This window comes from Misgurnus anguillicaudatus, chromosome 21 (assembly GCF_027580225.2).
Source record: "Misgurnus anguillicaudatus chromosome 21, ASM2758022v2, whole genome shotgun sequence".
Classification (NCBI taxonomy): domain Eukaryota; kingdom Metazoa; phylum Chordata; class Actinopteri; order Cypriniformes; family Cobitidae; genus Misgurnus; species Misgurnus anguillicaudatus.
In genome coordinates, this window is record NC_073357.2 from 27,177,501 (window position 1) to 27,189,487 (window position 11,987).

Genomic DNA, 11,987 nt, shown 5'->3' on the forward strand with positions numbered 1-11,987 from the left:
CGGCCTGCAAGACATACTGACTAAAAGGATCTGCAAAGGCTCGGCCGTTGTACTCCATGACGGTGGCCACGGTGACGTGAGACTCTAGCATGACTGACATACAGACTTGAAGATCTGCAGATAGACGCTACAGGATCGACAGTGGGTGACCACAGCTGTTGGAGCCTCTGGTGCAACAATAATAAACGGTATGTGGAAAATCTGTCTATCCCTCTGTCTGTCTGTCCATCTGGCTATCTATCTGTCTATCTATCTGGCTATCTATCTGTCTATCCATCTGTCCATCTATCTATATGTCTATCTGTCTTTTCATCCTTCCGCCGGTCCATCCATCTGTTTTTCTGCCTTTCCGTCTGTCTGTTTGTCTTTCTGTCTGTCCGTCTGTCTATCTTTCCGTCTGTCCATCTATCTATCTATCTATCTATCTATCTGTCTGTCTGTCTGTCTGTCTGTCTGTCTGTCTGTCTGTCTGTCTGTCTGTCTGTCTGTCTGTCTTTTCGTCCGTCCGTCAGTCCATCCGTCTTTCCGTCTGTCTGTCTTTCCGTCCATCTATGAATCGGTCTGTCTGCGTGTTTGTCTGTCTCTCCATCTGTCCGTCAGTCCATCCGTGTTTCTGTCTTTCCGTCTGTCTCTCCGTCCGTCAGTCCATCCGTGTTTCTTTCTTGCCTGTGTCTTTCTGTCCTTCTGTCTGTCTTGTTGTCCGTCCGTCTTTCTGTCTGTCTGTCTTTCCGTCCATCTATTTATCAGTCTGTCTGTCTGTTTGTCTGGCTCTCCATCCGTCCGTCAGTCCATTCGTGTTTCTGTCTGTCTGCCTGTCTGTCTTTCTGTCTGTCGGTCTTTCTGTCTGTCTGTCTATTCCAGTATCCAAACCAGTCATCGACAGCGATGTTTAATTAAGATTAATAATATTATGTTTATTATTTATCTTTGTGCAATTTGCACATTACATTATTTAATGTTTGTAATTTGGTAAGTCTTGTTGTGTGATTTATTTTTTTTGAAGAAGAAGAAAACAAGAAGTAAAGCACACTTAATACGAATCAAACAACTGCTCGACTGAGGAGTTGAAGAAAAAAAGACAGCTGCACAATCCTAAAACTGTGGTAAGTTTAAATTCCTTTAATGAAATAACCCATGCTTTAATTTGACAGAATCTGTTAGGCAACAAAGTATTTTTACTTGTATTTTGTAGAAGGCAGCCTGTCTGCTACATAACTCGGAGGCACTATCACCAAGAGCAAAGGTATGAATGACAGATAAAGCCTAAAATGCATTCTGTTGTTTACAGAGCAAATAAACACATTTGTTTTAATTTAATACATTTTGCTTCTATAGATTAAGTTCACCACATAATAAGAAGGTCACCTCATTTTTATTGAGACCACTGGCTACATTGAAGGCCTTGATAAAAAAGACTTTGGTAATTTTCATTGTTATTTTGGCTATTTCTGTATAGTTATGTTGTGTCTATTTTTGCTTTTAAAAAACCCAATAACTTGTTTCTAGTTGCCTGCAAGACATTACCAGAGCTAACCGGTGTGGCCCTAGCATGGAGTCACCAGAGGAGGAAGAGGGTAAGAAAAATTAGAATTAGTTTCTGTTTAATTTATTTCTGCATAAGTATAAACTGTATTGATGTACATGTTTTTGTTTTCAGCTCTTGGAGTTAAACCCAGTGTACTGGCTGTGGCCAAAGTGGGCTTCTAAAGGGAAATCACCGCTAACATGATGTTAGATGAAGAAAACGCCGTTGATGGAGTGTCGGGTGGATTGTGGGACCTTCATCGTTCTTCAGCCAGGCGCTCAGCAATCTGTGTGCTAAACTGCAGCTGCGACTGTGTGTGTTCGAGCTATGCAGCGTTGCATCAAAGTCTGCTATTTGAATTGCTGCCACCGCTTACCTACGACCCCAAGACAGCAAAATAAACACATTTATGCCAAATGTGATCCCAAGAACATAACCTCTGTCAATTTTTATAGTTTTTGTTTATTTTTCCTATGCTTTATTAATAAAACTCTTACATTTTATCAACATGTTTCTCCCAAATGTCTGTTTCTTTCCTAAACACATCTAAATGCCAATAGTCACTTATGGTTATAGTGCCACCAGCTGGCAACATGAAGTGACATGTTTACAATGATTATTCAATGTCCACTCTGTCCCAAACATTTCATGATGGCTAAGAGTCCTGACCTGAACACATCTACATGCCAATATTCACTTATAGCACCACCAGCTGGCAACAGGAAGTGACATGTTTACAATGATTATGCAATGTCAGATTTGTCCCAAACTTCGCATGATTGATAAGAGTCCTGGACTGAACACATCTACATGCCAATAGTGAGTTATGGTCATAGCGCCACCAGCTGGCAACAGGAAGTGACATGTTTACAATGATTATGCAATGTCCAATCTGTCCCAAACATTTCATGATTGATAAGAGTCCTGGACTGAACACATCTACATGCCAATAGTCAGTTATAATTATAGCGCCACCAGCTGGCAACAGGAAGTGACATGTTTTACACTGATTACGTAATGTCTGATTTGTCCCAAACTTCACATGATTCATACGAGTCCTGACCCTTAACACATCTACATGCCAGTATTCACATATAGTCATAGCACCACTAGGTGGCAACAGGAAGTGAAGTTTTTCATTGATTTTATAATGTCCAATCTACTCCACACTTTACATAATAAATAAGAATCCTGCACTGAACACATCTACATGCCAATATTCATTTACAGTCATAGAGCCACCAGCTGGAAACAGGAATTGACATGTTTTACACGGATTATGCAAAGTCCATTCTGCCTCTCTACACATGATTGATAAGACTCCTGGACTGAACACATAGAAATATTCAGTTACAGTCATAGCGTCACCTACTGGCATCATGAACAGGTATGTTTTACATTATCTTAAACATACAATGTTCAGTCTGTGCTCTAATTAGTGTTTAATAAGACTCTAGGACTGAAGGCATTTATGTACACTATTCAGTTTTAGTTATTGCGCCTCCTGCTTCAAAATAACATTGCCCTGTTCCTCCTATATTTACCCACTTAAATGCATATCCCCACTGTTCACTGCTTTTCTAAGGCCATCGGCTGGCGGTGGCCATGCGAGGGCCCTTTCATTGCTGCTTGCAGCTTTATTAATAATTATTATACACAGTTCACACACATATATTATGTAAACAAAAACTTTTATTCTGCTATAGATTAATCGTAATTAATTGTTATGCATCTCTAACTGCTATACACAACTGTACATTTTTCCAAGCATCTGTGCTTTATCAGAGTGTTTGTCTTGGGATTTTTTTACTTCATTACATTCAAGCATAGAATCATACAGTTTATTCCTTTATATTGCATATTAAAATGTATTTAATACCTAATTACTTTAAAATTATGTGTTTTCGTACTTTTACTCAAGTAGAAGTACAAGGACTGGATGTTTAATGTACTTAAATATTAAATGTAAAAAAAAAACTTTATGAAATGTCAAGTAAAAATGATGATCATATGCTGTATGTTTAAAAAAAACACTGATAAAATATGAATACTTCATTTAATAGAAAGTAAAATACTTAAGTAGCCTACTGTCAACCTCTGTTTACATCAGAGCAAAACATGCAACATCCAACCATTCCTCCAGTTTTATTATTTCCTCACACCACTCCAGGATCTCTCCAGCCTCCAAAAGTCATCTCTAGATGCTGTGCCACAGCTAGGGTCAGGTGGTCTTGAAACTTCCCTGCCACCACCTGCACCCCTAAGGGTAATCGCTCTTTACTCAGTCCCAATGGACACTGGGTCACTGGCAGGTTCAGGATGTTCATAATTCCTATGAATGGGTAACAAAATTGAATGGTTTTAAAAGGCTAAAATGTTTACTTTGCTTTCATGACCCATTAAAAAACATTTAACTTTGTACCTTGCACAGTTTTGTTGTACATTAAATCACTCACTGAACTATCACCCAGTTCCTCCCCCTCAGGAAAATAAAAACACTCCTTATGTCAACTAACAAAGCTCTCCTTTTCTAAAGTAAACTCTTATTGTAATAACATTTCTGCAGATAATAGCCATACAGTTTTAGGAATGGATTACACATTTCTATTTCATACTCATTGTGGAAAATTACAAATTAAAGTGGCTAAAAAAAGGTACGATATGGTGCCAGGGGGCCCAGTTTTATGAAATAGTATAAAACACAGGAATATAACTTCTATGTAACTAAACCTCAGAAAAATAAGGCTACTAACCAACAGCACTACATTGTATCATTAAATTTGTTTTGTTTAATTCAAATTCATAGTTTGAGATTGTTTTATACAGTATCATGGATTTATACTACTGGAGGGAGGGGCTTGAAGGGATGCACCCTACACAACCTCTTACACTTTTAGTCCCTTTAATAAACAGTTATGGTAAATTTTAGAAACAAACAACAAAAGATCTACAATTAATGTTCAGCCCTGTTTTTTAACAATTGCTACCTGTGTAAGCTACGTTTCCAGGAGTGAATAGAGGGTGATGGTGTTTGGGGGCGAGGACAGGATGAGAGGGGTAGAGCAAAACTCCATCTGTTCCCAGTAGCTCATCCATCTCTCTCTGGAGTTCTTCCTTCTGCTTCAGGATAAATGGAGACGGTACGCTGCTCTGAGTCTTTTCAAAGAGAGCAAATCCTGGGGAAGCCACAAGGAAACAACATGACATAAACAACAGCCTACGTTGCTTGTTTAACCCAGAAAAGCCAAAAAATATATATCTGTAACTCACTAGCTTAATGTTAAACAAAAACATGACAGTGTTTGTGTGTAACTTTTCTTATTAATCATGAGCAACCACAATTCAGATATATCTGTATGTAATTATATGAGTATTAGAATTGTTGCATTACCAATTGCAGCCACCGTGTGTTCAGATCTTCTAAATATGCTTTTTATCACCTCCCATATGAGCCAAACAGAGCCCCCATCTGCCATAAGCTCAACAAAAGGTCGAGGAGGCTGAAATACACACACAAAATCAAACTTGCTTGCTCTCAAAACTAGTTGTCCGAATTAGTGTCAATTCTGTTACTGTCAAAGTCTGTTACCAAGAAACAGTAACACTGTTGACAGTATATAACAGAACTAACACATAAATGACTGTCAAATAATGTTACTCTACCTTTATAACAGAGTTTGACAGTAACAAAACTAAGATTGATTAATTCGGACAACAAGACATGATTATTTTCAGCTATACAAGACACTTTTTACAAAAAATATTATATTGTAATGGCCTATAACATCTTGTGATCCATGCCAATGATTAACAAATTATTTAAAATAATTAAAAACATTACAATTTGAAAAAAAAGAAAAAAATTATTTGGGACACTAAATGTACCTTCAATTATATCAGTGGCGGCTCGTCCGAGAGGTGCTAATTCAAAATAGGAGTGTCGGAGTGTCTTGAGTGTTGCTCGCTTTTTCAAAATATGTTTTTGTTGTGTCATGCAACCATGTGCATCATGTGTTTTGTCAAAAAAAGTGCCTGCTGCACACGCGTCAAAACCGTTTATGATAAGAGAGACACTCCCTTAACAGTAAACTCTGATTATACATGAGATTATGCGAGTATCTGGCAAACCCAAGCATCTCTTTTATCATAAACCCTTTAGATGCGTCTGCAGCAGGCACTTATTTTGGCAAGACACGTGATGCACACAGGATCTCTTGATGCGCAGAACACATATTTTAAAAAAAGGAACCACACACGACGGGCTACATACATGTTGTGACGAACTTCACATCGAGCGCCCTTGAAAAAAGAAGTCACCGGACACCACTGAATTATATAATATGTATATATATTTTACCATGTCAAGTTTTAAGTTTTTGCTATTATGTGAATTTGCTTTTGAAGAAAAAGAAACTACACACCTTGCCATCTCTGTCAGGTAAAGCCATAAGTGTATTCCAGATCTGAAAAGCGTACTTGAGCTGAGGAAAACTAACTTCTTTCACCGTAACTCCCAGATCAGCCTCTAAACGTGCAACCACCTGTAAAACAAACAATAAAACAAAACATATCTGCAGTTTTATATACTTAATTCTTTCCTCGCCATTGACGAGTTATCTCGGCAGTTAAGAGAAAACGTTTCCCTGCCAATGACGCCTCCCTGACGTGTTTTTATGAAAATTTATAATTCTGCTATTATCCACTAGGTGGCAATTTTACCCAATTTATAAAAAACTAAAGCATCAACTAATTCAACAACATTGTAAATTCTGTGTATGCTTTGATCATTGTTCTGAATCTGATCTGAAAATTATTTTACAAAAATGGATTTATTTCGGCTTTTTGCTTAAAATTTTGTATTTCTGAAGAAACCTACCCATATTTGAGAAGAGAACAAATGTTTTTTTTCTCCGTTTTGTTTGTTTGTTTGAAAGCAGAGGGTCTGTTCTTTCATTTGATTATTGTATGTTTATATATTTATAAAATAAAATTGGATAGTAACCTATTTCCTATACAAAACTGTAAAATGTTTTCAATATTCGCATTGTTTTAACAAATAAAGTTTATTTAATCGTTCAGGAGGAGCATGGTCATGTAATCCAACAAATCAACGTGAAGCAGTCTCTATTTATAGCCGTCCTTCACTCTTGTCGATCTCGAAGCCCTCCCTTTGGACAGCAAACCAAATTTGCTTTATATAACATAGAGACAGAGCGCAAAGCAGCATAACCTGAAAACCACGCCCACTGGGGGGAAACAATCCATCTGTCTCCATTGCCTTTGTATTGCAAGATGCTCCCTCCATCTCATATCTGGCTTATAATAAAAAACTGAATAATGCCCAAAAGCTGCTGTGTGACAGGATGCACAGCCAACAAGCCAAAAAACCCAGAAATACGTTTTTATAAGCTGTCGACCGCAAAAAAACGAGCGTTTAAAGACACAAAATTGGAAACAGACAACTTTTCATAGTACTACTATTATTAGAACTACGGCCACTAGAGGGGAATGTAGTCGGCGATCCACATTTTTCTCCTTAAATACTGGGTTTTACGGTTCAACAGCTTATAAAAACTTATTTCTGTTTTTTTTTTTTTGGCTTGTTAGCTGTACATCCTGCCACAAAGCAGCCCCCAGGCACTACTCCGTTCTTTTGTAGTAAGGCAAGCCAGAAATGACAAGGATTGTTTTTTTCCCCCCGGTGGGCGTGGTTTTCAAATCGGCATAACTGCGCTCTGTCTCTATGGGCCTATTGAATGCTTTATTTTAATTGGTTGAGAAATGTTCTATGGGCGTTTATCATTTTTCTGTAAAACGCACACCTGACCTGTCAAATGTCGACAATTATTCCTTACTTACCATATTACCCTATTGATAACATGTTAATGCGAACTTGTGAATATTCGTATTTACTGCTGTATTGATAGAATAAGGATCACTGTAGCAGTTGTTTTGAAAGACCTCTCACCCTCTTTTGAGCTTCAATGAGCTGATGATCTACTGGCATAGTCACGAGAGATCCACCATCATCTACAATTGTGAAGAAACGCAACTTTTTCAGATCCACCTTGACAGAGAGGGAGAGTCTGGAAGATGATGGATATCATTCGCAATATAAAAAGCTGAGATTAGATTTCTCTGAATGATATCTTTGTGTTTGGTATTTACTTGTCGGCATTGGGTCCAGCCATTATCTTCAAAAGGGGGAGAAGATCTTCAGCATAGCGGCATATAGGACCGGTGCTCAAATAGTTATCGCGAACACCCGAAATTTCGGGAAACTGACCGTCATTTGACACCACACCTGAAATTGTTTAAAACTCCATTATAACATATATACTATACCATCCATACTTTTCTATTAACATACACATGTTGGACACACCTCTTGTTGTTTTGTGGCCAAAAATCCCATTGAAAAAACACGGTATACGGATACTTCCTCCGATATCAGAGCCAATGCCTATAACAGCTGCACCGCCACCTATGATACTACCCTCACCACCTACAGAAGAGAAGATCTAGTATAATACAACATGTTCTATTCAACAAAATTAACAAAAGTTTGTACTGCCATTATATTCGTTTTTTTTAATCAACTATTTTTTTAATGCAAACCTGAACTTCCTCCACATGTCCTCTCTAGATCATAGGGGTTGTTAGTGATCCCATACAGGTGGTTGTTGGACTCCAGCCACATGCAGAGCTCACTTGTGTTGGTGACACCTAAAGGAATAGCTCCGGCTCTCTTCAACAAGCCCACAACAGGAGAATCCACACTGGAAATGAATTTAGCCCTGGATATCAAGCCGGTAGCATTGGGCATACCTAGGAATAAGTGCGAGACAGATAACACCTTAATGTTTAGCATGTAACATTTTATTGCATATCTCGCTTTCTACCGGATCTACAAGCAGATATCTATAGTTATAAAGCTCATTAGTGCTCAATGCTGTTGTTTTTATTAGAAAGAGGCCATTGAGTAATATACCCTCAAGAGAGAAAGACTCTTTAACAGATAATGGAACACCCAGCAAAGGAAATCGATCCTTCACAACTTCTTCTCCTTCATTGTTCTCCTTTATTTTTTTATCTACTTGAGCGGCCTCCAGTAGTGCTGATGAGAACCTGAGCGAGAGACAGGAAACAGTATAAAGCAGTGCTTTTGCTCTGCTGGTTCTTTAAAAATGTTTCTTACTTTTGGAGCATGGTGCTAGCAACACTAAAATCTTGGATGAAACCATTTGCCAAATGCATAATAATGTTAATGCAATAAAATGGAGAACTCACCTGTCTTTGACAACAGCATTGAGCAGTGGGTTTACTTCCTGTATCCTGTCAATGTAAGCCTGGACAACCTCCACACTTGTAACCTATAAAATGTTAAAAAGACTTAAAGGGGACATTTCACAAAACTCTTTTAAAAATGTAAAATAAATCTTTGGTGTCTCCAGAGTACATATGTAAAGTTCTAACTCAAAATATTATATAGATAATTTTTTATAGCACGTTAAAATAGACACTGTTGGTGTAAGTAAAAATCTGCCGTTTTTTTGGGTGTGTCCTTTAAAATGCAAATGAGCTGATCTCTGCACTAAATGGCAGTGTCGTGGTTGGATAGTGCAGATTAAGAGGTGTGACATCACAAAGGGAGACAAATTTCAATGACCTATTTTTTCACATGCTTGCAGATAATGGTTTACAAAAAGCAAGTTACTGGGTTGATCTTTCTCACATTTTCTTGGTTGATAAAAGCACTGGGGACCCAATTATAGCACCTAAACATGGAAAAGGCCTAATGGAAAGTTCAGGAAATAAAGTGGAATGGGAACTTTAGTTGGTTTACTTTATTTTTGCACACAGCTTCACAATAAGGCAACAGAAACCTTATTGATAATAAATAAATAATTAACTGAATAAAGATGGAAAATACAGAATATAAGCAATTTCAAAGACTATCTAATCCAAATATTTTGTGTGATTAAGCATAAAAGACAATTATAAGTTAAATACAGTGCAGACCTTTTTGTATTTTTTTTTATCATATAGCCCAAAAACCGTAATAAAATGTGATAAATAATTTGACCAATAAATAGTGTCAATATTACTTACTGCTCTATCTGATTTAGCCTACTTTATTGTGAATGCATGGAGAGGATGCCCCACCTATAGAAATTTGTCCCAAATTGTATTAATTTTAGCCCAGATAAATACTATTTGGGACTAATTTATCTTAATGACATGACATGTTTTACTGTTTATGTGTATCCGTTTAATGTAGGCAAACTTCTACAGACATTTTAACGCATATTTTTCCATATTGCTTTTTATTTTTGTTTGCTTTCTTTCTTTTGGAATATATTATTTTAAGTATGCAGTTAAAGGTTGGTTTTCAAAAAAAAACATTTAAGAATATGGATTGAACCATATCATTTCAGAGCTAATGCAAACCCAAACCAACAAACCTCTCTTCTACGTATCTTCTGAGCCAGCTGCATTGCAGACAGTGTAAGAAGTGGGTTTTCGATGGGAGGGAGACGTTTAGATCCGCCTGATCTCCTGGGTGAGAGCAACTTAAAAAGTGCCAAAAGCAGCCGAGGCACAAGGACAGCGAGACAATATTCCACGCGCTCTCCGAGCTTCAAAGCCATTGTGACAGCGAGCAGTGCAGTAATCTACGCGTCCCAATATGCCTGCGCGTAGGTGCCTCGTGTACTTTTTGATAGTTTGTTTATCAACTTCAAATGAAATAAACAGAAACGAGAAAATGGCGCCTTTGTTCGTTTTTACCGAAAAACGAGATATCGGGTAATTTTTTCGTTATTGTTTTTTGTTACAAAAAGAATAAACCACTCCTAAACTAGTTTTAACATGTGGGCGGTCGTGTAGGTCTCCACCGATAAGTCCTCAAGCCTGTTCAACAAAACAAAAGTCCTCTGCTGCTGCTGCTGTAGCTGTACAAGTAGTATCCTACTGATCTTTGTGTAACATAAGTTTCGGATAAATCTTTATTTCAGAAATAAATTTCAGACTGTTTTATGTTATTATATTATTTTATTTTAGATCTTAGGTGAAGCGCGTTTCACATTATACACAGTGCAGAGGTAAAGTAGATAAATGTCAGTGGCGGATATCGAGGGCGATAAAAGAGACGCTCGCTTTCATAATCTCGTGCGTAATCAGAGTTTAATATTAAGGGAGTGTCTAGCATGTATTTTTGTGAATGTGAGCTTTTTATCATAAACGGTTTTGACGCGTGTGCAGCAGCAGGCACTTATTTTGACAAAACACATGATGCACATGGTTCACATGACGCAAAAACACATATTTTGAAAACACAAGCAACACGACACCCCGAACACATATTTTGAATTTGCGCCCTTCGGCTGAGCACTCACGAGCCGCCACTGGCTGAAAGTGTGTATAGTAGGGTAATTCTTTCTGTGGACTGAATCAGTACGCTGACGCACCTGCACCTGCTAATGACCTTGCTTTGACCCCTTCTATCTGGTTAAAAAAAATCAAACCTTCATGTTGTTTGGTTTTGCGCCACAAGATGGCAGCAGCACCTACTTAAATATTTTATCCCTAAGTTTAGCTCATTTTGTTATTTTATGGAAGTCATGGGCCTCATTACAAAGATTTCATTATAATAATATCGGACAAAATTTAAGTAAAACAGCTAAATAACTATGTGTTTGTTTATCTAATTTACAAGAAACAAATGAGACATGCGGTTTCCCGGACAGGATTTACCCTAGTCCCAGACTAAAATGCATATTTGGTCCACCACCTTGTGCTGACATATCTTGACATATATCAGTGCCATTGTTTTGTCTCATGATCGTTTTTGTAAGGTTTGTTTGTAAAAACTACTTAAATGTCCTATTATAAAAAAAGGCCTAGTCCTGGAATAACCTAAACCCTGTCCGGGAAACCGCCTCATAGAGGTTTGGTTCTCATCAAGAGAGATTTGGCTCAGGGAGATTTTATTTAGAAATGTAAAATGTTATTTTTATTTTCAATTTCATCTGGTTAGGTACATTTGTCATAAATCTTGTAAATAAAAATATATGCTAAAGTTTGATCACCACTTCACTAATTGCTAATTGTTTTTGTGCCACTAGATGGCAGCATAGGGACATAGTGTAATATTGGCTGTACAATATCTCGTACAGTTATGTCATAAAATATTTTTATTCACTCACTAAGAAACAAAAAACCGGAATTCAAGGCAGCTGGTGATACTGGAAACGACTTTTGGTAGTCGATGTAGTTGAATTCTTTCATAAATGTCCATTGTTGATTTGTTATGTATACAAGTAATCACATTCTGTAACCAAGTCTTTTTTATATAACTTAGTAGTTTCCTAGCCCATTTGCACACACGTGCACAAACATGCACTACAATACATTTTTACACAATGCACATGATATGCAACTCAACACCCATTAATAGCAA

General features: G+C 37.4%; 1 protein-coding gene and 1 long non-coding RNA gene across 2 annotated transcripts in view; one reads left to right on the top strand and one right to left on the bottom strand.

Moving 5' to 3' along the window:
- Positions 1-2,032, top strand: part of LOC129440508 (uncharacterized) — a 3,636-nt gene extending 1,604 nt beyond the window's left edge. Inside the window, exons 1-5 of the long non-coding RNA XR_012360431.1 lie at positions 1-188; positions 1,004-1,103; positions 1,193-1,243; positions 1,507-1,574; positions 1,658-2,032. The exon at positions 1-188 is cut by the window's left edge and continues 1,604 nt beyond it. This is a non-coding gene — a long non-coding RNA (uncharacterized lncRNA). The remainder of the gene's footprint in view (positions 189-1,003; positions 1,104-1,192; positions 1,244-1,506; positions 1,575-1,657) is intronic.
- A 1,167-nt stretch (positions 2,033-3,199) lies between these two features.
- LOC129440514 (fatty-acid amide hydrolase 2-B) lies at positions 3,200-10,434 on the bottom strand. The gene is made up of 11 exons (XM_055199901.2): positions 9,991-10,434; positions 8,816-8,898; positions 8,517-8,653; positions 8,144-8,353; positions 7,911-8,030; positions 7,694-7,829; positions 7,494-7,611; positions 5,947-6,066; positions 4,917-5,025; positions 4,513-4,701; positions 3,200-3,857 (listed from the first exon to the last, which is right to left on the bottom strand). The coding sequence occupies exons 1-11, from the start codon at positions 10,174-10,176 to the stop codon at positions 3,682-3,684; spliced, it is 1,584 nt and encodes a 527-aa protein (XP_055055876.2). The 5' UTR covers positions 10,177-10,434; the 3' UTR covers positions 3,200-3,681.
- Positions 10,435-11,987: the final 1,553 nt, after the last annotated feature.